The sequence below is a fragment of the Aplidium turbinatum genome, chromosome 6 (genome assembly GCF_918807975.1).
Source record: "Aplidium turbinatum chromosome 6, kaAplTurb1.1, whole genome shotgun sequence".
Lineage (NCBI taxonomy): Eukaryota > Metazoa > Chordata > Ascidiacea > Aplousobranchia > Polyclinidae > Aplidium > Aplidium turbinatum.
The window spans coordinates 29,177,104-29,204,579 of NC_137477.1; the positions used below are offsets into that span (position 1 = coordinate 29,177,104).

At 38.6% G+C, this 27,476-nt stretch overlaps 1 protein-coding gene across 3 annotated transcripts in view; it reads right to left on the reverse strand.

Annotated features, from left to right (window-relative positions):
* The window catches only part of LOC145772660 (adenylate cyclase type 10-like), an 82,224-nt gene that overhangs the window by 39,845 nt on the left and 14,903 nt on the right, over window positions 1-27,476 (reverse strand). For all 3 annotated transcript variants that reach the window (XM_082584530.1, XM_082584529.1, XM_082584531.1), the window contains exons 5-14: window positions 21,795-21,875; window positions 19,520-19,753; window positions 11,631-11,864; window positions 10,790-10,937; window positions 10,404-10,484; window positions 9,880-9,953; window positions 9,416-9,500; window positions 4,748-4,904; window positions 1,493-1,706; window positions 933-1,027 (exon numbers count right to left, since the gene is read on the reverse strand). In XM_082584530.1, the coding sequence (XP_082440656.1) occupies window positions 933-1,027; window positions 1,493-1,706; window positions 4,748-4,904; window positions 9,416-9,500; window positions 9,880-9,953; window positions 10,404-10,484; window positions 10,790-10,937; window positions 11,631-11,864; window positions 19,520-19,753; window positions 21,795-21,875 (1,403 nt within the window). The remainder of the gene's footprint in view (window positions 1-932; window positions 1,028-1,492; window positions 1,707-4,747; window positions 4,905-9,415; window positions 9,501-9,879; window positions 9,954-10,403; window positions 10,485-10,789; window positions 10,938-11,630; window positions 11,865-19,519; window positions 19,754-21,794; window positions 21,876-27,476) is intronic.

The window sequence follows — 27,476 nt, forward strand, 5'->3', positions numbered from 1 at the left end:
TAAAAAAGTAAATTTTTTTGGCTGATTGTGTTTTAAAATAACTCATTTGTTATGCAAGAAATGTTCATGAACTTTTTTGTAGTGGTAGGTGATGTATTTATGATGAGATTAAGCTGAAAGTTTTTTAGATAGCAATGTTAGTTTTTTTTCAGCTGTTGTTTCATTTCTGAACGATCAGGTAGGGAGCCTTGAGTCATCTTGTGTTGGGACCTACGAGCCATGACAAGTGCCTGTGATAGTAGATGTTAAAGTGTCATATGACATCATTTTTTTGCTTTCACACCTTTCCATTAGGATATATCACAATTCTGACTTTTGTTTCGTTTGCAACTATTAATTATGCTATTTCACATGAAAATTCTGACAACTCATCCCAAGGAATCATTTGAAAATTCTCCATCGCTTATTTCAAAATTTAAAGCTTGGAAGCTGGCTTGAAGATTGATTTCACACATAAATAATACAACTATGTTTTAGAATTGTATTTTTGATATGGCGAAGTGATTTCTTTGCTAAAATACTACATTTTTTGGCTTATCGCAATTGTGGCTTATCGCTCCCCACATGTGGGGTGCGATAAGCCGCTTGGCGCGTGTTTATGTTTTTAAGCGTAAATTAAACATTTGCTGAAATAATAACTTGTGCTTTTGCTGTAGAGTAGGTAGCACTACAAGGCATTGCAAAACCAAATTTTAGAGAAAAATGTTGAGAAACGTAGAAGATATGCATCTAAAAGAAAAAAGTGGCTCGCAGGTCCCGACCTTCCCTTACCTGTAGGTTAGGCTAGTCTACTTCATGACGCACCGATAAAAAATAAAAAATTAATACAAAAGAATGAGCAAATCTTTTAAATGTTTCAAAAATTCTGTTTCATGTTTATTGGACAAATGCCATTATCTACATAATTTGAGTTCATGCGTTTCAAATATTACCTGGCCGCAATTTCTTCTTCTTGTTCCTCTTTTTGAATTATGGAAGAAGATTTGCAAAAGCAGACAATTCTGTTGGATCGATCAAAAAACTGAGACTAAATGTGAAAAATTTGTTATGTTTAAAGCATTGATAGGAATATAAAAATACATAGCCTACCATACCTTATTGGAGAAATAAAATGTGTAAAAAAACGCTTGTGACTTGAAGTTCTATTGTTATCGAAAAAGAAAAGCATTAAATTTATTCCTAAAAGTAGCCTAGTATCATCTTCAAGCCGTTCTAGTGTTAGTTTGCTATCATTATTGTGAACTACGTCACCTGTTATTTCAGTAGATTTAAATTTTGCAATGAAGAAATATAATTAACAGTGAATTTATTCTTTTGTTGGAAGTTTGTTGACTTCTTTACTTTATCAACCTATCTCTTGAGATGCAGTCCAAGTAGTCCAACAATCATGCGGGAATAATGGTTTTCAATAAGTACATTGGCTGAAAAGTTTTGAAAACTATTCAAGATGTTTAGATAATTAGTTCTTACTAAAAACTGTTATTTAACATACGCTTTGCTTTTTCCCATCTTCTTGACGCTTTAGGGCTTTATTAACGGACGCGCATTCAAAGACACGCGACAGCATCAATTGAAAGATTGCCCTCTTGAACTTGTCCTCAGTGAACCCTGGAACAACCGACTTCAACATCTGTCTTGAAGTATTGTTTCCAATCACTGCTGCAGACTTCACAACTATCTGCTCAAACGGCTTCATTCTATCCAATCTGTGGCAATAAATACAGTAAAAAAGCTTTTCAGAGATCACACATCGTTCTTTTAAATCAGTGGTTCCCAAAGTGGGCGCCAGCGCCCCCCTGGGGGCGTTTGCAACCATAAAGGGGGCGCTGGCTATAAAGTGGGCGATTGGGGGGCGCTGAGAGTAAATCGGGGCATTTACAAGAGGATCGCAAAGCATTTTGTTATCATGCAATTATGTTGGCAACGTCGCTTCGCAGTACCTTACAAGTTTGTTGGGTCGTAACGCATGACTTACTTTGAAGCACTGCGATTACGCAAATCCAATCTTTTGAGTGCTTACTACTCCACACCGAAGTAGACTACGATGGCTTTTCAAGGAAAATTGCCTTGCACGATTTTATTCGCTGTTTGAAACTCTCGTGGAATTTCTACAGAGTTGTCACCCTGATCTTGCTAATGGCCTTCTGGTTGTGATAAATGATATCGCCTGCTTGTCAGACATATTTACGGGAGAGGGTGACTATAGTCCTCACGACCTTTGGTCGACTTTGCCTTACATGCGAGAGTGGGAGCTCCTTATACGTTGGGTTTCTCAGCGAAGGCAAGTCGACCCTTGTCTACCAGAAACAACTTAGGTTTGTGGTACCGAAATAGAGCTAAATCCCGAAAGCGGATTAAGCTGTTTCATAACACCCCACTAGTGTCTGAGGGCTGGGTTTGCCCGAGACACGCAAAGGTAGAGTGTCTTGCGTTGTTCTGAACGTCGGGGGTTACCAGTGCGGGGGAGAGTGACTAGTCCTCAGGCCCTTTAATCGACGTTGAAGGCAACATGCAAGAGTGGGAGCTCCCGATGTTTGGTTGCTCAGCGAAGGAAAGTCGACCATTGTGTTCTACCAGAAACAACTTAGGTTTGTGGTACCGAAATAGAGCAAAATCCTGAAAGCGTATTTAAGCTGTTTCGTGCCACATTATTTTCCAAATTTCATGAATTAAATGTATCCCTTCTGGGTAACGAAGTAAATCTAATCAAAGTAAAATCGGCACTGTCTGGTTTCAGTAATTAGCTCGTGTTGTATCAGAGAAATTTAGATAGACGAAACTTTTTCCAAATCTCAAGCTTGCATCAACTTGATACCAGTGACAAAGGCATATCTGATGTTAATGTAGAGACGTAAAGCAATCATCTTCAAGAAGTACACAAAGACATGGGAGTTCGATTCCAGGATGTATTCCATTTAGAAATCCCTGACTGGATAATCGACCCATTCTGTGATATTTCTGAACATGGAATTCTTGAGAAGGAACTGATAACACTGCAAAGCGATTTTGCACTCAAACCGAAGTTCAATATCTCGCATCAATCGTTATGGCTGCAGAACCAAATCAAAGAGAAATACCCTCACGTGTGGAATCGGGTCAAAGTGTTTATCATAGCCTTTCTCAGCCTATACTTGGTGGAGCGTGCTTGCAGTGCCATGACAATGCTTCTGGATAACAAAAGAAACCGTCTTGACAAAGTTAGACGGGGAGACTTAAGATTGTTCCTATCCAAACTGGAACCCGATATCAAGAGGCTAATGACATTGCACCAACCTCATCTGTCTCATTAGAGTTGGACTTTAAGTTGTAATGAATGGAAAACAACTTTGGTTTTACTTTTTTTTTGTCGAGGGGGCGTTTGATACTCTGTTCGTTGTCCAGGGGGGCGCTGTTAAAAAAAGCTTGGGAAACACTGTTTTAAATGATTGCAATCAGAGGTGCATTTTCAATTTTATTAGTGCCATATGCCTACAGCTCTGCACCGTTAGGTAAAATCTTCTGTTTTTTTACGATTGTTTGCATATTTTGCTGCTTGAACTCCAGAAGTTGTCTGGCAAATGATAACAGTCGGCTACTTGGCCAGTGGTGAGAACATCTGCGTGACGTTCGAAAGGACGTGAGTTCGACACCGCTCCACAACACTCGACTGTGTCTATGCAAAAACAATTAATGGCCTGCCAAAAAGATGTAGATAATCTGTCACTTCGCTGCTTTCTCTTGTATTGTATTTGTGATCGCAGTGTATTGTATGTTGTCGCAATGAGCGCAAAATAAAACATGGTTATTGATTATTATATAAAAGCACTTTCCTGGATATGACGACTTTCATGAAGGCAAAACGATGGCTACCTATAGATGCTCTTAATTTGTTACATTTTGCAGATTTTGCCAATTTAATTTAACAATTTTCAGTATGAATCAGCTGACTGCAGTCATTGTAACTCTTCCAACACCCAGCCAGACAGTTGATTCTTGCTTTGAACTTTGTTTGGTAATTACAGAAGAAAAAAGAGTAATGGCAAGGCTGGAAATCCAACCTACGCCATTGAAATTACTATTTTCTAGCCCTAACCCCTTAGGCCACGGCGAATCTAATTAAAGTTTTTAAACATCACATTTTCTCATTTTTCAATGTATTTTACAAAATCTATTAGCCAATAACATTACCAGACAGTAACAGATGAGAAAATCTGATTATTATTAGACAGTTACCAGACAGTAACAGACGAGAAAATCTGATTATTATCAGACAATTACCAGACAGTAACAGACGCCAAAATCTCATTATTATAATCAGACAATCTCGGTCAGACTGGAAGCCGCAGTCGGTAACATCAGCAAAAGTATGAAATAAGTGACAAATCAAAAGGCATTTCTAAATAGCAAACATTAGAATCGTTAAATAAAGAGTAGCATTTTAGAAAAAAGCAAATTTTATAAGCAGTGGGTTGCTGAGTTATTTTCTGAGTAGATTAGTTGGATCCGCCTGCAAACAACTGGTTGGAGCCCTGAATTAGGCTACAACATTTCATAAGCAAGGCTTTGTAGAGTTTTGAGCATTTATAACTTATATTTGGTTTATTGCACAAAAATTTACAAGCATTGCTTGCTATCAAAGCTTCTAATCCAGGACTCAACAGGCAGATGTTTGCCAGGAATCTCTCACGTTTGTTAACTGTCTTTAATTAGAATTAGACACACTAAATAGCTAAAAAAGATGCCATGATGGTGCTAGGCTGGTTATAACCTTGCAAGAGCCATGCCTCTGATAGAGGCTGGCACGGGAAATTTTCTGAGATCAAAGTTTGGTTTCACAACACACTCCATTGTAATTTCGTTAGAGACCTCCTTACTACTTCTCTTTGGGTAAAAGCTGTCGGCACCTTCGCTTGTTGGTTGTGACTCTGTAAATATCAAAATATTTCATCACATATAGTTAAAAGCCATAGGCTACCTATTTTTTTTTGAAGTATAGACATACTTCTGTGTGATACATGAAATAGCTTATGGAGGTAAGTGATCTTTACCTATTTCTTTATTTACAAAAAAATCAAAACTGTTGACTTTTTGAGAAATCCCCATTTATAGACTGATTTACACTGTGCATGTAAATAGCCTAGAAGCAGTGTTGGGCGCGATAACTCATTTTTCAGTTAAGCCAGGGGTGTGCAACGTGCGGCCCGCGGGCCAAATGCGGCCCGCGAAAAAACATTGTGCGGCCCGCGAAGATGTTCCAATTTTAAATTGTGTGCGGCCCGTGAAACGTGTTTATAGTTTAGTTTAGTCTGGTACGTGTGAACAATTCATTGTGGAGTGGATTATTGTAGATTTCGCCCTTCTGTTAACCATTTTAGAAATCTCCCACCGGCCACCGCTAATCCATTGTATTTAATTATTTGGAATGTAAAAATGTATGGTCACATAAAAGGCATTATGAACAAATTACGACTTATAATAATAATAATAAGATTCGTGTTTTTATTTGCGCCCATATCATTAACATACCGTACACTGCGATCACAGATGCGATACAACAGACGATAAGAAGCAGCGAAGTTACATATAGTCTTCGAGTCAGCTGCTCCCCTTATTTTGACTTGTCATTAGAATAAGTGTCTTTGCCGAGACACAGCCGCGTGCTCTGAAGCGGTGTCGAACCCACGTCCTTTCGAAAGCTCTGGAAAGCTCACGCACAGACAGGAAATCCATTCCACTTTCCAACTTTGAGAGACTATGGAATGCATCCTGAGAAGAAAACTGAATTTGCAGACCAACTTGAAAATTTGTTGTATGAATTTTTGGCTCGTTTCAAAGACTTCAAATCTCATGAACATTTATTTGGTATATTCGCTTCGCCATTCAACACAGACATTGATAAAGCACCAGCAAATATAACTTGAACTGATTGATTTTCAAGAAAAAACAGATTTGAAAGCAAAGTAAGTTATTTAAAAATGAATCTTGGCGATTTTTACCGAAAACATCTCAACTAAGATGACTTTCCACATTTAAAAAAATCCATGGCTTCAAAAATGGCTCTTTTTGGCTCAACGTAGGCTATTTGTGCAAACAATTTTTTCTAAAATGGGCGTCATGAAATCTCCCTATCGGACGATTCTGACAGACGAACACTTGGAAAATGGACTTGAATTGCGAGCACTTCCATTAAAGAAATTTGGAAAAAAGCCGTCGGGAAAAGAAGCCAGCAGCAAACTTCTCACTGAACTCGTTTAAAGACGGTGTGACAATAAATTTGAATAACAGTTTTCTTCAAAAATTTATGCGTCTTAACTTGTAATTTCTGCAAGGAGATAATTCCTAATAATACCATAAGAGTAACATGAATAACAAAAAAATTACTTTTTTGTGCCTGCCACTGCTAGAAATCATATGTTAAATAAACGTGCGGCACGCGGTTTCCCCCCATTATTTATATCTGGCCCTCCTGTAATAAAGGTTGCACACCCCTGAGTTAAGCGATAACGATAATCGATAAACGAAAAATACCTAAAGCGATAACGATAAACGATAAATCAAAAAAAAAGTTAAGCGATAACGATAAACGATAAATTATCGCCGATAATGTCCGATAACAATAATTTTTTTTTCTTGACTAGTGCTGCCCCATCCCATGCAGCACGAACTGTTTTCATCAACATGACGAAAAATCGAACATAATATACTGTAAAGGGACAAAACTTTTTGTAAGTTATGCATGAATAGCATCGGAACAGCGGCAGTGGGTATCGAATCTTCAACCTCTTGATCCAGAATCAAATCATTGAGGTAACCGCCGTGCTTATAATTATACCTTCAGATACCAGTTGGATGCTTTTATCAATTGAGTTACACTGCCGCTTACGTGCAGTAGGCAAAATAATTAAATCAAATGAAAATACCATAAAAAATTCCAAACTTTGTATTTTGCTTTCAGCTTAAAGGGCTATTAACAGCAAAGTCAGCAATAATTGAAAAAATCCCAAAAAACACAAAATGCTTGAAAATTTATCAGTAATCTTAAGCGTTATTGGTGGTAAAAATGTGCAATGTGCATACTGTGAAATCCATCAAGCTTGTCAAATTAGTCGTGTTTGTTTTAGAACAATAACATAATTATCGTAATTACTGATTTCAGATAATTTTTTTTGTTTTTTTTGTGAACACTAACATTAAAGCAATGGCAGAACGCTGAGTTGTTGAGATAAGAATTACAATATAGGCACTGTATTAGCGGGAATAAAAATATTTGATTGAGGTAGGCTATGTCGCATAGGTGAATGAGAAAGGTTATACTGTATTTAGCATAATTTTACCACGCAACTCGATGGGCCTATTGTCATGCAAAAACTACTACAAAATGCAAAAAATGTGATGTCGGTCTGCATGTCAAGTGCTTCAAGCAATATCATATTCCGCAATGACTTGTTTCAGTGATGTTGTGTTACTTTGAATTGTTGCATGCATTTCATTGCATTGCAATTAGCAACTCTAAAAATTATTGTGTTGTCAGGGCCGTCGCTGCAGGGGGGCGTGCCCCCGGGAGGGGCACGCCCGGGGAGGGGGCAACGACTTGTGCACACACACTTCAGGCACTGAAGAAGAACTGGTTTCAATTTTAGTTTCATTAACTAGGTGGCTAGTAAAAACATTACTTTTGATGGTCTTTCCATTTGTGTGTTGATCCAAAATAAAATTTATCGGCGATAATTAAATATTGCCTTTGGCGATAACGATAAACGATAACTGAAAAAATAATTAAGCGATAACGATAAGCGATAACAATTTATCGCCGATAGTTATCGCCGATAAATTATCGCCGATAATGCCCATCACTGCCTAAAAGACACCTTGAGCCAGGATGTAGCGCCGAAAACTCTCTCTGACGTCAATAGCGAAGATCATCGTGTCCTGATCACTTGTCGCCATAACCATGCCCAGAAGTGTTGTCGTCACATCGACGACTGTATGTGAGCGGGCATGCTAACAAGCAACGTGCCGCTACATAGGACATAAAAACCCTGTCAGCTTATCTCCAGAAATGGCGACTGAATCTCAGCGAAACCAAAACTGTGGCAAGCAGCTTTTTATCTACATAACCAGGAAGTTGATTGTGAGCTAAATTTCCAGAACAATGAAAATCTCTGTCCTTCTGCCCCGAACTAAAATACCTTGGGATAACGTAAAACAGATCGCTTACGTACCGCCACCACTTGCTGATGTCACTGTGCAAGAAGCAAACATCGTGCTCTGCATTATTCAAGCGCTGGCAGGCTCTAACTGGGGGGCGAGGGCTGACAATTTTCCCTTGCCCTTGTCTACTCTTCAGCAGAGTGCAGTGCACCTGTTAAGTGCCGCAGTGCTCACTGCCACAACATCGACACTGCCATAAACAGCGCCCTGCGCACAGTGACCGAATGCCTGCGTCCAACACCATTGGGCAATCTCCCCATTCTTGCGGCATCTAACTCGCTGAGCTTCGTCGCAAAGAAGCCACTCGGTCGACGGCATTGGAGCCCAACCATCTTCTTTACTCTAAGGTCTCTGCTGCAGACTATTTAAATGGAATGCCGAATAGAAGTCAAGTACCACAAAACTCCATTCGTTTATCTTCGACTCGACCCATGCTCCATTGGCCTGACACTACAAAGAAGTGGTGGGTGCGCCTCAACCGTCTCTTCACGTGCGTCAGACTTTTCCGCTCAACCATGCACCGATGGAGAATGGCCTCTTTCTCCACCTGTGAATGTGATGCCGAGGAACAGACCGCAGACCACATCATTAAGACTGTACTATCTTCAAGTCACCTAACGGAGTGGAAAGTCTGTGCATGTTGGATAATGAAACTAAAGACTGTCTGCTCTCTAGTAGCTTTTCACTGTAGCTCAGAAACATTGTGAATCTGGGGTGGTAAAGAATAAACCCTCGAGGCCTCGACCCCAGAGGCTCACACGACGAAGAAAAAGATTGTGGATGATCACAACTTCATGTTCTTGTGTAAAACACCAAAAGTACTATCAGGTCCGTTGAAAGAATAACCTGGGCCCGGTACCAATGAGAAGACCAATGAGGTACCAATGAGTACCAATGATAACCTGGGTCCGGTACCAATGAGATCATCTGGATCTAAATCAAAACATTTCCACGAAAAACGCACTTTATCCAAAGAATACGCGATGGTTTTTTCAAGTTCCTGGGCGCCTTGAAAAGATTACGGAAGATTTCTAAAATGATCCCAGGCCGAGTCCAAAAGTTCCCCTTGTCTTCCCTATCAACTGGATACTATTGTAGCGTGGTTTTATTAAAGCTTTCCAGATGCTAACGTAAAAAAACTTCTACAGTCTAGTTGAATACGGTATCTTAAAACCAAAAATTTTAATTCTCATAATATGAGCTATTTATAGGATATCTTTTTTACCTGTTCTGGCTTTGGGAACTGGTTTGATTGTGCGATTTCTATTGGACCAGATGGAAAGAACAGAACTATTTCTTGCTCGATTTGTCTTGTGTATGAAAGATAACAGTTTTTATAAAAATTGTAAAAAGTAGTAAAACATTGAAAAAGCACATTATAAACAGATATTTATAGTTTTGCAATAGCAGTCGGATTTATTTCTACGCTTTATTAATTGTGTCTACAAAAACAGAATTAAAAATTCCGTTTACAACATAGTTGTTAATTTTTTGTATTTGCATTAAACTTCGAGGTGGAAAAGGATAGACCCTCGGTCCTAACCAGCACATATACTTCTGTCAAAGCGCATATCAGCTATGTAATGGCAGTAACGCCTTTGTGAGCGTAACTTTAACACTTCCAACGCCAGCACCAGCGGGCTTTGCTGTAAGAAATTGGCCACTAGACCTACATGACATGGGCATTACCTTTGGTGCGACGACAGGAGAAATGGATTTTGCTCTGGCGTCAATATTCGCTTCCTTTTGAAAAACTTGTTGAACTACAAAAAAAAAATTGACAAAAATTATAAACATAAAAAGACTTCGTCAAAATAGTCCGAACAAAGCAAAATGTAGAGAGGCTTAGAAAGGAGTAATTTAGTAGTCCTTGTAAAGGCAGATGCTGTCGCAGAATTTATTTATAATTGACGCACAAACTCCTCTAGAGCCAGACAGTTTGAGTAATGTTTGTTGTGACGTGTCAAAGCATCAAAACAAGATAGGGCAACTTAGGTTGACAGCAATGCAAACCCGACTGATTGTTATGTGATTTCAAGTTCACAATGTATCTCTATGGAGCCTATGCCCGAAATTGCTGTGCCCCTTTGATTTACTGTGCAGTAGAAAAAAAGATATAAAAGGCACACACAAAGGATCTACTTGTTTCCTTTTTCAAGCTACATTCTTTTCATCACATCCAGCTAAATTATAAGTTAGCCAAAAATACTTGCCAGGTAGCTGTTTGTCTGAGCACTTTTCAATCAGCAAAACTTGTGCATTCTGCATTTCTCTCAAAAGCTGCTCGCACCACACTGTCATAAAGAAACTAAGTTGACTGGATATGATGTAGTTTCATGATTGTAAAACATATAACAATATCAGAAAATCCTATTTTTGTTTTAATTAAAATTTGTAGTGAGCACACAAAGACAGCCCAACATGTTCGATAACATTTTTTTCCTTTGTAAATTGGGTAGCCTATTTAAATGAAAATACTGTAGGCATATAGTAAACCCTGTGGTGTTGTTGCTATGCTGTATATTCCTATGTGAAAACTTTCAATCACCTGTGTTGTGAATTAGCACAAGTCAAATATTTTTAAATTTCCAACGCTTACATGGAACACCGTGGCTCCGCTCAATCAGGAGAGTCCTCAGCGAATTTGGAATGCGCTCCACACGGAGAAGTTGACAGGCCAACGGCGTTAAGTCTTCATTCAATAATATGCTGAGCTTGACGTACAACGTTTTAGGATGATAAATAATCTGTGAAATAAAAAAATGATATATACTGTAGTGTCACAAAGAGCAGTGTAATTGATTGGTAGCTTATATATGCGTCAAAGGAAATCAAAACTGGCTTGAATGCAGTAAAGTGGTTTGAAAAAAAAAGGCTTCTGGACTGTAAATTGGTTACAATAGTAGCTGTTGGTAATTAGACCTATGGCTTACAGTACTATGGTTGCTGAAATAGTAATTTTAGCTTGTTTTATGTTTAACAACTGTAACAGGTTTGCAAATCACTTTTTAAATTGGACAGCAATGAAAAGTCAAGATAGTTTCATGTACTTAGCTATATTAACCGGCAGATAGGATAGCCTACTTCAATTGAATTGTTTTGCGCTCAGCAAAATTTTAAAAGGATGCTAATATCTATCAATTTATATCTATCAACTTATTATTTGCCAAACCAAACCAACCAAATCATTGCTAAATAAGTAGTATTGTGATTAGTGATAAGGTTAAGTAAGCGACAAAACAGCACTAAGCCGTGATTTTATATGCTGGTTGGTTGGTTTTGAATCTTCATCCTCGACTGACAAAGCTTTGATAGGTTATTTATGGTAGTTTCGCACACTTGAAGAGCCTTTGACAAGGCTTTACTCGAAGTACACAAATCGTTTGAATCAGTGTTCTATCACTAGAGGTCGCCATGGTCTCAACACAAAGTATTCTCACCGTATTTGCAGGTTCACAAGAAGGTCTGTCAGGACTGAACGGGCGCATAGCAAGCACTGTGAGAGCTCGCGCATCCTTGCTTAAGGTTGACAAAAGTGTCCAAGAGTAATAGTCAACATTCTGAGCGTCATCCAGAGCGAACATCACAAACTTTTCTGATGCAATTGTGTGAACAATATGGTACAAAAGAGTTCGCACTACTAAGTCTTTTGTTGTCTCATCTATATGCGAGACCTGCATGAGAAAGCAACAGTGACGACAACAATAATGATCAATGTCGACAAAAATAGTGCTCAATGTCAGGAATGATGCTGAGAAAAGGAATTTTAAATGAATAAAATCCTTATTTCTCGAAGCAAACTTGACAGTTTGTCCGCCTATAATTAAATAAAACTAAAGCAAATAGGTACGTAACGTGTACGTAACGTGACGTGACGTAACGTAACGTGACGTAACGTAACGTGTGCAGTACGTAACGTATGTGTAGGTACGCCGATACAATTACAGTTGTAAACATAGGCTAATACGTTGTACCATGGCCACCTGGAGATGCGGCCTGATTTGTCACATTTTGCAGATTTTGATTACAGCTACTGCTAGTGTTTGACTGACATTTTTTGAGATATTATTACTTTTTGCTGTTTCCTAATTGTTACGGCCAATCTCTGTACAAATCAAACGTCATATAAAACCGTTCAAGTCTACTGAATATTACGTCATGGAAATTCCTAAAGCATGTGCCAAAATTGCACCATCGTTCATAAGACCTGTTTGGACTTGTTTGGGCCTGTTTAAACAGGAAATATTACATCAGCTTGAACACCTGTTGGAATGACTTCATAATTGTCTTTCATTTATTGCGTCACAGTTACTTTCTACGTGAATTTGAGATATTGTTATCTATTCTGGTCATTCGTAAAATGATTGTTTGAAAGTTGGCCGCACATTTAACTGTTGGCTTAGTGCTTGCTAGCTGGACAAAAGTTCCGTCTTTTATCCAAGTAATTTGTATTGTAGTGACAGTTTTTAGGTGTACGGCGTTGCACCAGTCATTTCGATAGCCTCGGGCTAATTTTACTGGAATACACTTTTGAATAGACGTTTCGAAAGTGTGTTTATTTTTGGGTCATTGCATGCAGACGAACGGATTTGGGAATCTTACGTTACAATTTTCCCACGAAGAGATTATGGTTTACCGCTGTGACCATAAAAAATAAAAGACGAGTTCTTGTTAGCTGGTGGGCCAAGAAATTAAAGCAAAAAAATAAAAGACGATTCTCTGGCTAGTGTTTGTACGGAAGCACAGGCAGCATAAAAAATAAAAGACGAAGTTGTTGGTTGGTAGGCTACAAAAGCAAAGAAATAATAAAAGAAGATCTTGTTGGTTGGTAGTCTAAAGAAGCAAAGAAAATTAAAGACATTTCTTTTCGGTAGGCAACTGAAGAACTTTAAGCTAAAAAGTAAAGACATTTCTTCTCAGTTTGGTACAGAAGAAAAAATAACTTTGACATTCATTGGCAAGAAAGAAGATTAAAGGCAATCCATCTGTGCTTGAAGATTCAAGTGGAAGAATCCAAGCAAGTTTTGTGGACGTTTGGACTTCACATACTCGTACAGCTACGGTATCGTGCATTTAAATTCTTTTTTGTATTTTTACGGTCTTGGCAGTTAAGTTTTTTATAACTACTGTAATTTGTGTGTTTGTGTAACTTAATTTTTTAATTGTTAAATTTAGCCCTAACATTTAATATGTCTACACTCGGTGGTGACAAGGACTCGACCGCCGTAGACTCGACTGAGTTTAAGCCTGATGATGTTCTTTGCGGTCGGGCAGGCCATTCTGGGGAGGGACCCATTAACGATGAGGCTAAGTCAGTTCGAGAGGCCCGGCATCTTAGACGGGATATTTTGACTCAAATTGGGGAACTTTCTGTAGCCCTAGGTTCTTTGAGTGATAAGCAGGAACTGTTAATTTTTCGATCTAACTTATCTACTTTAGAAGAGGAATTAAGGCATTTCCATGCTCTTTTGAGTAAAATTGTTAACTCTGCAATCTTGGCAGAACTTCGTGATAGGGTAGATCCCGAATTTAACTCGTTAAAAAATAACTTCGAACAAAAAGAAAGTGAGTTCTCAGATAGGTTGGATGCTGACATACATCCTGAGGATAGCGCCTCAAATGTAAGCACTAGGATGTCTGAGAGCTCGTCACGGATAGTTGCACAAATTAACCTACAGTTAAGACGAGAGGAGCTCCAGATCCAAGCTGAGGCCGAAGCAAGAGCTGCTGAGGCCATCGCAAGAGCAGAGGCCATACGAGCTGAGGCCGCACGAGCAGAGGCTGCCGCAAGAGTTGAGGCCGAAGCTAGAGCTGCTGAGTTCGCACTCAAAGACGCTCAGTTGAGGGCCGAACAACGTAAAGAGGCAGTTTTAGCTGAATATCGTTCTGAGTTGGGCTCCCGGCGTAGCTCTAGGAAGGGCTCTTCTAGGCATTCCAGAAGTGAACATCAATCGCAGTTTAATTTACCTAACCTTTTCCAGACGCCTGTTCAATCTGTAAGTGGACCAGTGCGATCCACACGTTTTCCAGCTGTTTCAGGAGGTCTCGGGGCCGCGGCTAAGGGTCTTCCGAAGGACCTAGTGCCAAGGCCTGCGAATTTTAGCCGAACTCTTCCCCCAGAGCGTACAGGTCACGGGGCCGCCATTAGCAGTAATGCTTTGCCCCCTTCAAAGTTTTCTGCGCCGCTAGTTGTTGATCGCCCAGCTACACGTAATTTGGGTGGTTGTGAGAGGCGTATCGTGTCTCCTGATTTTAACGTGTTTGAGGATCGTGATCGGGCTGTGCATGGGACTGAGCCCACTCAGCCCCTTAAGGGATATAGCTTGTCTTCTCCCGCTAAATCGAGTTCTCAACAGCAGGATTGCTTTTTTGAATACCAAAATAGTAGGACGTTCTTCGATAAGGCGGCCTTGATTGGTTACGATGGTAATAATATGCCATTTGTCTTCTTTAAAAATCGTGTTATGGCCTTGATGGCAGCTTCGCCCTTTAAGGGAACTCGTTTGACTTTGTTGCAAGCAGCTTGTGTTAGAACAGCTGCACAAACGATTGCTAATTTGGTTTCTGACACTCCTGGCTTGTCAGAGGAAGACAGGATAGAAATGTCGTTAGCTCGCTTGTCCCAACGTTTTGGGGTTCGTGGAGGTCTTTTCGCAGAACCAGAAATTAGAAAGTATCGCTATGGTAGCAAATTGACTTCTATCTCTTCCAGTGATTTGAAAGAGTTTAAAGATGAATTGTCGCAGTGTTTGCTTTACGCGAAAGCTTATGGTCAGCGTGATAAATTAGAAGGACGTTTTGTTTTGGATTTGGCTAAGCGACTCCCGTTTGACGCTAAGCAGCGTTATCTTGACTTTTTAGGTGATCAGTATGGTGGCACTGATGAGCCTACTTTTCAGAGTTTGTTTGAATTCGTAGTACGGGAGGAAACGCGTAAGTCGACTGATTTTAGCATTATGCTAATGGGCGATTCTGGTGAGTCGCAGCAATTTAAAAAGTTTGGCAAAGGAAAATTGCCTTCATGTCCGGTTAGGCAGACGTCGGTAAAACCCCATGATAATGTGATTTCAGGGAGTTCGCAGTACTCGACTGCTGTTGGCGCACCGCGCGGCGGTGTGGCCAGACGTAGTGACATACCGGCATGTTTTTGTTGTTCATCACGTGGTCAAGTGGAATATCATTTTTTGTCTAATTGTAAAGAATTTTTGCGCTTGACACCTAAAGATCGGAGAGATGTCATTGTGAAAGCTGGCAAATGCTTGAATTGTTTGCGCCAGCATATGGTTAGAGACTGTAATCATGCAAATAACTGTCGTAAGTGTGGACCTACCAACGATAGTAAACACTATTTTCTTCTGCATGATTTTTATGTGACGTCACGTGATTCTCTGGATTTGGTCGGTAAAGATGAGGCTGGTGCTAGAGTTCCTGTGCGTAATGTTAAGATTGGAAATGTTAAAGCAGCCTTTAACCGCGTTACTGCTGCTCGTGTTTTGAATCCAATGACGGGCAAATCGAAGTTGGTGTATTGTCAGCATGATCCTGGTTCGCAGTTGACCTTTGTTTCGAGTGACTTGGTGTGCGAACTTGGTCTTAAACCGTATGATAAAGCGTCGTTTACAATGGATACTCTGGCTGGTCAGAAACCTACTTGTGCTGACCTTGTTAAACTCAACATCCAGTCGTTAGAGACTGATGAACTGTTTTGTGATATAACCTCGGTGGTTAACCCAGCTTGGGCTGACGATGTTAAAACTTTACCTCATAAACAAGATTTAAGTGGTTTCCGTCATTTTCATGACGTGAATATGTTTCATTTGAATGATTGTAGTACTGTAGATGTACTGATTGGCAACGACAACGCTTATTTGATGTGTGCAAAAGAAGAGCGTGTTGGTGACAATCGTAGTGAACCGCATGCTTTGCTCACTCCTCTCGGTTGGTTGGCTTGTGGTGGTAAGTCACCCTTAGTTGAAAGCGTTGCTAAAGTGTGCAGAGTGCAGACGTCTTCAGAGTCGGATGTCATCTCTGGCTTTCAGCGTAAAATTGAGTCTCGTGATATGGAAATAGCAGACCTGAATAAAGTCATTCAGGATTTGACTTTGCAAAATGAAACCTGTGAATTGTCTCGCAATGATATTTTGGCTAGAGAACTTGTCGAACCGAATATTGAGTTGAAAGATGGTCGATTTGAGATACCTGTTCCGTTGAAGGAAGTTATTGATTTACCTAACAATTTTGTGTTGGCGTCAGATAGAGCTGCTGATTTAAAGAAGAAGGCTTTAAAACAATCTGAATTCCGAGGAACTTGTGTAAATGATGTAATGTCTTCTTGTCCTGAATTGTCTGACTTGTTAAACCCTCTGGCAGATGTCTTGGCTAGATTTCGGCTTGAAAGATTTGGTTTCATGGCTGATGTGACCAAATACTTTTTTCACATTTTGGACTCTTCAATTCGTAAGCCCAATTTTATTGAACTGCTTACGTACACAGGCAGTGCCGTTCGGATCGTGAACGAACGCCCTTTGGTACCTTTGAGTGACGACCCTAGGGATTTTACTGTCATCACCCCTGCCTCACTTTTGACCCCATACTTAGACCCATACTGTGCTGTTGGGCAACCACATGATCGTGACCAATTAAGAAGGGATTATCGGTTCAATTTGTCACTTTCTCAGCAGTTTTGGAATAAATGGATCGATTTTTACTTGCCAGGTCTTCAGGGCCGGAAAAAATGGCTAAAAATGGCCGAGAATTTGGAGCCTGGTCAACTTGTAGTGGTAGGTTCTCTCCAAGACATTGGTAAACGTGGGAAGTATCAACTTGGGAGGGTGCATGAGGTAGTTCCACAAATTAGGAAAGGGAAGCCTGTGGTTCGTAGAGCCAAAGTTGCCGTCTGCAACTATGATGAGAGTACGGGGAAAGTGAAAGTAGACTACGTGTTGAGGGATATTTCGTGCCTCGCCCCCGTAAAGAACACCTAAGTGTTAGGGTTTGAGCCTGGTTTTGTCTGCGGTGGCCGATACTTGTCTGAGCCCAGAACAGTCGGTTATTATCGCAATAATTTATTGTATATAGCGTCATTTTAGCGTGTATCTATGGTACCAATTTCATGTATCGTCGCGTATTCTTATTGCTGTTCATTCTTTGCATGCCCTTTGTATTTGCGTATTAACTTAACGTGAGTGACTCAAACAATTTGTGTATCATGTGTTTTATTCATTGGCTCACGATTGTCCTTCAATTCTTTTTTAGTTATGCCATGTTAGACTGTCATAACTAGGGGCCGCTATGTTACGGCCAATCTCTGTACAAATCAAACGTCATATAAAACCGTTCAAGTCTACTGAATATTACGTCATGGAAATTCCTAAAGCATGTGCCAAAATTGCACCATCGTTCATAAGACCTGTTTGGACTTGTTTGGGCCTGTTTAAACAGGAAATATTACATCAGCTTGAACACCTGTTGGAATGACTTCATAATTGTCTTTCATTTATTGCGTCACAGTTACTTTCTACGTGAATTTGAGATATTGATATCTATTCTGGTCATTCGTAAAATGATTGTTTGAAAGTTGGCCGCACATTTAACTGTTGGCTTAGTGCTTGCTAGCTGGACAAAAGTTCCGTCTTTTATCCAAGTAATTTGTATTGTAGTGACAGTTTTTAGGTGTACGGCGTTGCACCAGTCATTTCGATAGCCTCGGGCTAATTTTACTGGAATACACTTTTGAATAGACGTTTCGAAAGTGTGTTTATTTTTGGGTCATTGCATGCAGACGAACGGATTTGGGAATCTTACGTTACAATTTTCCCACGAAGAGATTATGGTTTACCGCTGTGACCACTAATGACATAAAACTTTTTTGTTGCCTTGGGGAAGCAGTAGCAAATGAGAAAAAGTAAGTTGAAAAACGCAAAATCAGACTGTTATTGAAAATTAACAGTCTGACTAAAATCTTCGAAATCAAATTTTCTTTGTTTTTCAACATGTGAGAATGTTAAAACCTATTGTGTCATTTGGGGAAAAGAGAAAAGAAGGCGTAAAAACCTAATTTTTAGAAAAATTTATTTAAACGTTCGCCCAAAGTTAGAAAAACCTGGAAGTTTCTGCAAAATGTGACAAATCAGGCCATATCTTTAGGTGGCCATGGTTGTACAAATTGTAGCCTTACGTTTAGTGTGAAAGCTGCATCGATATGGTTAAGGTAACTATAAGAAGCTACTGCTCCTTTTCACCCATATAATAAATACACTTTCTACAATTTTCTACAATTCGGCTACCGGTAGGCCTACCACTTAAAAATAAATAAAAAACGGGGTTTCAAAACCTTGTTGTTCTAACTGCGTTTGACACAAAAGCCAAATACTTTAATCGTATTAAGATTCAAAGAAAATAAAGGGGTGTACCACTACCAGCAAACATCTATAGGATTGGCCCATGATACCAGAGAAGGATCCACAGAGGATACAAACTGATATGCATAAGTCAACAAGTGAATAAAAAAATAACAGCTACCTCTCAAGTACATGTAGCTCCATGCAAAGTGAAATTTACATGACTTTTGACTCTTTTTTTTATTTCTTTACAGATACTGTCTAAAAAGACATTATTAAAAGTAACTACGGACAGTGGCCAGTGTTTCGATCTTCCGATCTCTTCAGCGTAGTAAACTGAAAGTAGAATGTTGTCTTAAAGTTTTGAGATGATGGATCTTAAGAGTGATTTTAATAAGCCAATGAGAATTGATTTAGTTTTTAATTTCAGACTCCACCGAAACGTAATTTTACAGCCATTTACCGAATGGTGAGAGCCCTGGAACGGCGATCGAAAGGGCGCCGCTTCGACACGAGATCGGAAGATCGAAACACTGCATGGCCACTGTCCGTAGTTACTTTTAATAATGTTATTTTAGACATTCACTGGTCTACAAAAAAAAGATTTTTTTTGCGCTATAAACTTTGAAAACTGATTTTGAGTAATTTTGGGGTGCTGGATCCGAAGCTGGCCTCAGATTTATCCTATCACGTCAGTTTTGTGAGATATGATAACAACAAATTGTTATTTTTGTTAAAAGTGGAAGATTTGACGTTGCGTTTACCACCAACATATGCAGTGCTATAACGAAAGGTTAGAGTTGGACAGGCCAACACAGCCTAAATAAGGTTACTGGACAAGCATTGCCATAAGCCTGATTACATCTTGAAATGAAAAAAAGCTAAAAGTCATGTGATTTTCACTTTGTGTGGAGCTGCATGTACTTGAGAAGTTACTGTTATCTTTTATTCACTTCAACTGTAGTTGTTTTTCTTGATATAGTAATTACCTTAGCTGAAAGTGGAAAGGTGATATTTAATACATCATTTAACAAGCAGAAGTAATCAGCATTTGCAAGTCCTAAAATTTCTGTCAAAATTTCTTCTTTGCTGTCAGAATTTGTGACATTCCAGGATTTTAAAAGCAAGCCAATGAGTACTCTGATGGCATAGTAGGGAGTATTTAAATCGTTGATAGAGAGAGTGTAGGCAATGACTTCCACATTTTCGCAGGAGGCCAGCCACTGCAAGAAAAAAACGAGAAGACTTACAAATATACTAATAGCCTAATAGTACCAGGAAATCGGATAGTATGATATCTACAATGAAGGTGTGGTTCTATTTTAATCATAAACAATTGCCGTTTGAAGATTATACATAGAGGTTGTTGGGGTAAACTTCAAAAGTGGCTCTTCCTGTCTGAAGTTAGTGTTTATAAAGTTAAACAGGTTACGTTTTTACAAGAATGTAAGGATCTTCAACTTGTGGCAATACGTCATCAGTGTCTTTCCCGGTAGAAACTTATCTTAATGAAGCCAATCAAACAGTCTAGAGCAGTGGTTCCCAACCTGGGGTTCGCGAACCCCTTGGGGGTCCGTGAGAAAGCATTTGGGGGTCCGTGATTACCTTGATGAATTTTGGAAAAAAAAAAACGAAAAGCGATCTTTTTACTTTCATTTTTCTCTTTAAATGCAAGAAATTGTTTGGTAAAAATTTGTTTTTTTGCGTTATGTTCATGGTGAAAGAATGAAAGAAGAGTTTTTGCTTTGTGAGCCTCTTTTGGAAATTACCAAGGGCAAGTGATATATTTGACAAGATGAAAGAATTTTTTGTCAAATAAAATTTTGATTGGAAAAAGAAACTTTGTTCTATATGCACGGATGGAGCACCAGCTTTGCTCGGGAACAAATCCGGATTTGCTGCTCTAGTAACAAAGAAAGCTCCTCGCGTGGTTGTTACGCATTGCTTCTTGCACAGGTACGCCTTGGCAGCAAAAACTTTACCAGCAAGTCTCAAAGAAATTCTGACAAATTGCGTGAAAGTTAATTTCATCAAAAACAGACCTGTAAACCACTGTACTTTTTAAAGCGCTCTGTCAAGAAGTAGGGTCAGATTACGAAGTACGTTTGTATCAATGTGAGGTACGTTAGTTATCTAGAGGAGAAGTTTTAAAACGACTGCAGCAGCTAAAAAATGAGGTATCAACTCTTTTGAAAGCAAAAAGAAGTCCCCTCTCAAAATCGTGGCATTCAAGGACCAGGTGTGACAATAATTGATGCAGCTGAAAAACTGAAAGCGTTTTTAGCCAAGTTTACGGTTTGGAAACGCAGATTGGAAGCAGGTAATTACGCTAACTTTCCAATGTTAGAAGATCTTATCTTGATGAATGAAACTCAAAGAGAATGTACTCTTTTGATCTCTATGAGAGAAAAATTTTGCGCACACTTGGAAACCCTGCAAATCTCATTTCGACGTTATTTTAATTTAGAACATCTGCCGAACGAAGTTGCAACTTGGATTCGAAATCCTTTTCTTTTTGACTTGAACAACATTAGCGATGACGATCTCAGTAAAGACTAAAGATGACCTAATTGATTTGAGATCAAAAGAGTTATTACGCATTGAATTTCATTGAAAAACTGTGGAAGAATTTTGGTGCTCACAACTGGAAACCTACCCATTCTTGGCAAAGCAAGCGATTATTGTTTTGTTACCATTCATAACCACTATCTTTTGCGAGGCAGGATTCTCAGCTCTTGGTCTTGTTACAATTAAAACTAAACATCGAAATCGCCTGGACGTTGAAGATGACATGCGTGTTGCATTGTCAAAAACTCAACCACAGTTCACTCGTTTAGTTCAGGAAAGGCAACAACAGCCCTCTCATTAAATTTGCTTACGTTAAAAAAGTTTCGGCCTGGCACTTTGGGTCTCCTTAATATTCAAATACTGCCGACATTTCTTGAACAATTCATTCATTTTCTTATTTGAGCAACTGTTTAACCTGATATTTGCCGCAGGAGTCATAGCGGCAATGCAATATGGCACAGTACAGTAGTTGAGGAGCATAATTATTACAATAGTCAATAGTATGTTAATTGAGCTTCAGGCAAAATTTAGGTAGGGGTCCGCAGAATTAATAATTTGTCTAAAGGGGTCCGCGACAATAAAAAGGTTGGGAACCACTGGTCTAGAGTCAATTTCCAAGATTTATTTGTTATTGTTAACTTCAAGCTTTCTATATTTTTACTCAAATATACCGATGACGATAAAGTAAGTGAATACCTCAATTTCTTGCATCAGTCGTGTTTTCCCGTATCCAGCTTCGCCTTCAAAAATAATTATTCGTCTTTCTCCTCCCAATTTCTGTAGAAACAATAAAAGTATTTTTAAAAATTTAACCCCATTCGGACTAAACTATTTTTGGCAGCTAAAGGCCTGACGTGTGGACTTATTCCATCCACACTTTCATTTGCTAATAACTTTTGATATAAAAACGTTACAAGGTTGCTTTTTTCGCAAAGCTAGAGCAAAATTGTTGACAAACTGGCTGAAATTTTAAGTAGACACACATACTCTACCAGGTTTTGCTATTGCTTTTTTGCTAAAAGTTTTTTTTGCTAAAGGTATGGACGGAACTCGTCCACCCTTCAGTCCGAATAGGGTTGTGGAGACAACTCAAAGCAAGCAAGTTTGCTGGTCAAGCATCAAGTACAAGGATAATAACACTGATCAACAAAACTTTTTTTCTCGCATGGACTTTGAGAACTGATTTAGGATAGTTTTGGGGTGCTGAATTGGAATCTACGCTTAAATTTCCTCTATCACATCAAGTTCTTTTGCAATATGCAAGTTCCATATTGATGAATTACGTAAAAGCTGCTCATTCACTCACGAGTTTGACACCACACAATCACGCACAAAAGCAGCTTTCAGACTACAGGAGAAACTTCTTCTCAAAACCGGTACAAGCGCTTCATTTTATCGGGACAAAGAGGCCAAATTGAGAAAGCACTTCACTTGAACGGCCAACTTGTTTACTGCGCTGATGTTGAGGGGCTTCTTCTTTCTATAGGTATACCTGCATATCATTCAGGTGACTGAAGGCTTTTTATTAATAGCTCGAAAAGAAGCCTAGAATTAGTTTTTCTACACAATGGGAACAAACATGGATCCATACTTATGGGACACTCTGTCTTCTTGAAACAGAATTATGCAAACATCAAAGTCGTGCTAAAAAGATTAACATGCCGTAGTTGATCTGAGTGGATCTTAAAATGGTGAATTTCCTATTGGGACAAGAAGGTCACACCAAGTATCCTTGCTGTTTATACTACCGGGATAGTAGAGCCGACGAACAACATTGGGTAAGAAAAGAATGGATAAAAATATCATAAACAATCCGCTGGTTAATCGAACAAAGATCACTTTGCCACCACTGCACATCAAACTTGGACTAATAAAACAATTTTTCAAAAAACTTGATTGGTCCGGGAACTGTTGTGACTACATAAGTTGAAACTTTCTTAGCCTTAGCCATAAAAAGAAAAAAGCAGGGATATTTGAAGGGCTTAAGAGTAGAACGTTGCTTAAGGACCAGCACTTCGTGACTACCATGTCTACCATTGAGGCTCGAGCTTGGAATGCATTTGCTGATGTGGTGTATAACTTCCTTAGGAATAAGAAAGCTGAAAATTACAGAGAGATGGTGTAGTAGCTTCTCATCAGCCTGCATGAACTTGGGAGTAGGATGAGCATGAAAGTTCACCACATGCACAGCTGCCTGAGCGAGTTTCCAGACAACCTTGGCGGCATACATGAGGTGCAGGGCAAGCGTTTCCATCAGGCCATCAAAGTGATGATGGCAAATTACAGCTGGGGTTCGATGATAGATGTCCCTTAGGTAGTTCATAAGAGATCAGCTACAAAATAAAAAACTTTGGTATCTTAGCGTGACTCTATTTGTTTGTACCAAGATATGCTTTGGGTTTTTACAGCACTGCACAAATCGTTTTAAGGTGACAAAATTACTTTTTCTTGCATTTATTCAGTTTAAATCTGCAAATTGAATTCTATTAAAAATACACATAACTAAAAAAAATCAGCTTTTCAGTGATGGTGCCTTACCAGTGATGAGAAAAATGCTCCAAATTGTACTTTTTCAAATATCATTCATTTATTTAGTGCTTGTATACTGCAGTCAATAATGACCGAAATGGATGCAATCGCAAAAGTAGTTTTGGAAAAGCATTCTTAAGGTAATAGCTGCCTGCCATTGCAAACATTATGCCATACATGGGTGCTTAAACGCAACATAAATTTTATATCCTGAATCGGTAAAAATATCAATTAAAAAAAGTTTTTATATATCCCAAAAACGAGATGTGATGAACAAAAACCAACACCAGATTCGGATTCAGCGCTCCTAAATTACCCTAAATCCATTGAAAAATTCCATGCAAGAAAAATTGTGTTGATCAGTGTAATCAATTAGCTTGACAATTAGGCTTGACTTAATCAATTAGCTTGACAAGTAATTGCTTGTGCCAATTATAAATTATATACATTATAGCCTAACAGTGGAATGAATAATTTTTTTTTAAAGAGCAACGAAACCGAGCAACCCAAATATAACTCCAAAGTTTTCAGCTGCAGAGATTCTATTCTTTTTTTTTTATATCTAGATGTTTAGTTAAACCCTGGTAACAGCAGACCACTGCTGAACGTTGCGCTGCTTTAATGACGTAGAAGTAGCTCATGAGTCTCAAGGATTTCTTTTATTATCGCATATTTGAATTACAGAGTTTAGAATTGCAATACAACATTGGCAAACAAATTTTAGAATGGCAAATTTTCAGAATGAATATACTGTATAAGAAATTGCAAATTTTAGAACTTAAAATTGTAAGTATGACTTTCATGAATGAAAAAAAAAACTTGTTTGTCTTGAAGTATTTAAAGCACCTATACAGATTAGAAAAAAAGCAGATAATTACATAGTTTAGAACTCCCAAAATTCAACAACAATTAACAATTCTTGAACAACAGGTTTGATGACCTTATTGGGAGAGCTTAGTCATAAGGTGAACTGAGAAAGTGCTAACTTAAAACCGACGTATTTTTACAAGTCGTAGATGATGAAACCATTTATCAGCCCATGAATCGTTATTAACATCGGAGAAAGTTACCCTGCTTCGAGAGGTAGCCACTTTAACATAACAACTTTTGTAAGAGCCAGTAAAGCTTTAAAGCATTCAACCACTCAGAAGTAGGCTACAGGTAGAACAGCGTTTCAACCAATCAGAAGTTAGAAGTGGAACAGAGCAAAAACGCAAACAGTTCTGATAGAAAGTAAATGAAGTGAACGTTCCGCCATAGTCATCGTGGCATAAAGGGTTAGGGCTGGGAAATACATTTCGATGGCGTTGGTTCGATTCTCACCAAAATAATAACTCTTTTTTCTTTTGTAATTACCAAGCTAAGTTCAAAGCACGGATCAACTCTCTGGCTGCGTACTAGAAGGGTCATCATTAGACGGTAGCCACTTAAACATGTTCTGATTGGTTGACAGTGTCACTGGATGTTACTGAGAATTGATATGTTACTGTAAAGTCTTTATTCACAAAATTGAAAAACGCAAATATTATGGAAAAAGATTTTATAAAAATTGAGAGCGATACAGTGCAATTGTGCTTCAACGAGGCCACTTTCATAAGCAGACCGACTGACAGAGTAGGCTACTACGTCACCTACTGAGATCTATTGATCAACTGATTCGACAAAATTTTAGAGCAATAACGCCTGACAACATATAAAGTCAACAGACAGCTTTCAAGACAGCTGCAGCCTCAAGCCAGACAAAACAACCGCATAAAACAGCGACACACTGACTTCAACACCATTCGTCAAAGCACATGACTAGGGAACTGTGTTCCGAAAGCTAGTGCGAATCGCTATTACCACAGTAAACTCGCAGCATCAGGCTAAAACAGGTCGTTAATATCTACATGGTGAAGTAATCTGTGTAAGGTATGCTGCTCAAAGTTTCCAAGATTGCTTAGAAAAGGAAAGTTTCTTTGATGATTTGGCGGTGGAGTGGGATTGAAACAAGCTAGTGTTTAGGTGAGGGGATTTTAATGGACATGTTGAAAGACAAGCAGACGGATTCGAAGATATTTACGAAGATTTTAGAATAAGCAAACTCGCAGCATCAGGTTAAAACAGGTCAATCAATCAATCAATGTTTTATTTGTCAGTAACAGGAACATAGGTACATGTTTGAAATATGCAATTAATATACACAATGCAAAGTTACACAAGTTCCCATACCGACAGGGAGACAACGAAACGACCATACGGTCTACTAGTCAATTGCCACCCTATACCGAAATGACGATTTTGCCATTTATTTGCGTACAAGAGAAAAATAAAACGTTAAAAAACGTTAAAACGTTCCCGCGCTTCAACTTACGCACCAAAAAAAAAAACATATTTAAGATAACGTAGGCCTAAACACAAAATTCCAAGGTCGTTACTATACATGGTGAAGTAATCTTATAAAAAGTTGTAAACAATACAAGTTTATCACAGGTTCCTACAATACTTCCTTGCAAATTATAATAGTGTGGGGTTGAAGAACCACGATCTTAAACTTATCAAAAAAGGAAAGTAGAAATGATAAGCTAATAAGATGCAAAGGAATTTATTTTCACAAGAGTCAGTTCAATCATAAATAGCTAAAAATCGATTTTGATCAGCTAGAAGCTAGATCATCTTCTGTTAAACTTATTTAAATAGAATCTTATTATATTTGAATATTGAATATTATTCTATAATCTTATTCAATCTAATATAGAATCTTATTCTATTTGAATAAGCTTAACTGAAGATGATCTAGTTTCTAGCTGATCGAAATCGATTTTTAGCTATTTATGATTGAACTGACTCTTGTGAAAATAAATTCCTTTGCATTACAAGACATGTAGGCTAACCGAGTCGTTCATATCAAGCATTGTTGTGGGTTTGACACCTGTCAGAAGATAGGCTAAGTCATTTTCTTGATAAGCCAACAAGACGATTGATTCAATTGCGAGAGTATGCAGAAAAAGAACTTAAATTGGGTTGAAGAGTACAGTAGGCATATATACAGAAAAAGTATGAAGAGTGGCGCATAGTGACAAAAACAAACGACACAAAAATATAAAAAAGCCTTAAAAATAATTCTAAATGATATCGAATGTTTATCGCGTTGTACGGCGTTAGCAAGCTTTGACCTGCTGGTTTTTTTTTTGTACATTATCATCATCTAAATTCGGTTTCCGTGGTCAATCCTTTCTTTGCAGCTGTTGGCTTCACTTCTATTTTCCATCTCATTCTGTCCATGGCACCTTCCTTCAGTCCAACTTTGTTTTCCTCAATCTTCACCTGTTTTTTCCATTTTCTTTTTAGACGGCCATAAGTGGTTCTGTCTTTTTTCCTTCCTGGTTTTTACTCTACACATTGCTCTCACCACTGCCCTTTCCGTTCTTCTCAGAATAACCAGTTCACTTTCTCTTAGTATCCATGTCTCACGGCTGTACAATATTGCAGGCCGCATACAACTCTAATAGACTTTCCCTTTTATTTTAAACGAACACCATTTTACCGATAACATTTCCCCACATTCTCTGAACTTTGTCAAAACAGCCTTGCCCTCCTTGTCACTACTCCTTCGCATCCACTGCTTATATTTATTTGATCACATAAATAACAGAAGTTTTTCACTGTTTCAATTCCATGACAGAAACTTTCTTCGCAATCCTCAACTAAACCTTTTCCTTTATCACATTTTCCACAAATAAAATAATTTGCCAGTCTTGCTGTAGTTCTTCTCGTATTGGCACTTCTTGCATTGCAACGAATTTCTTATCACTCTCTTGCCACATATTGCACATGGATCGATTTGCTCTTTACAAGTATACCTTCTGT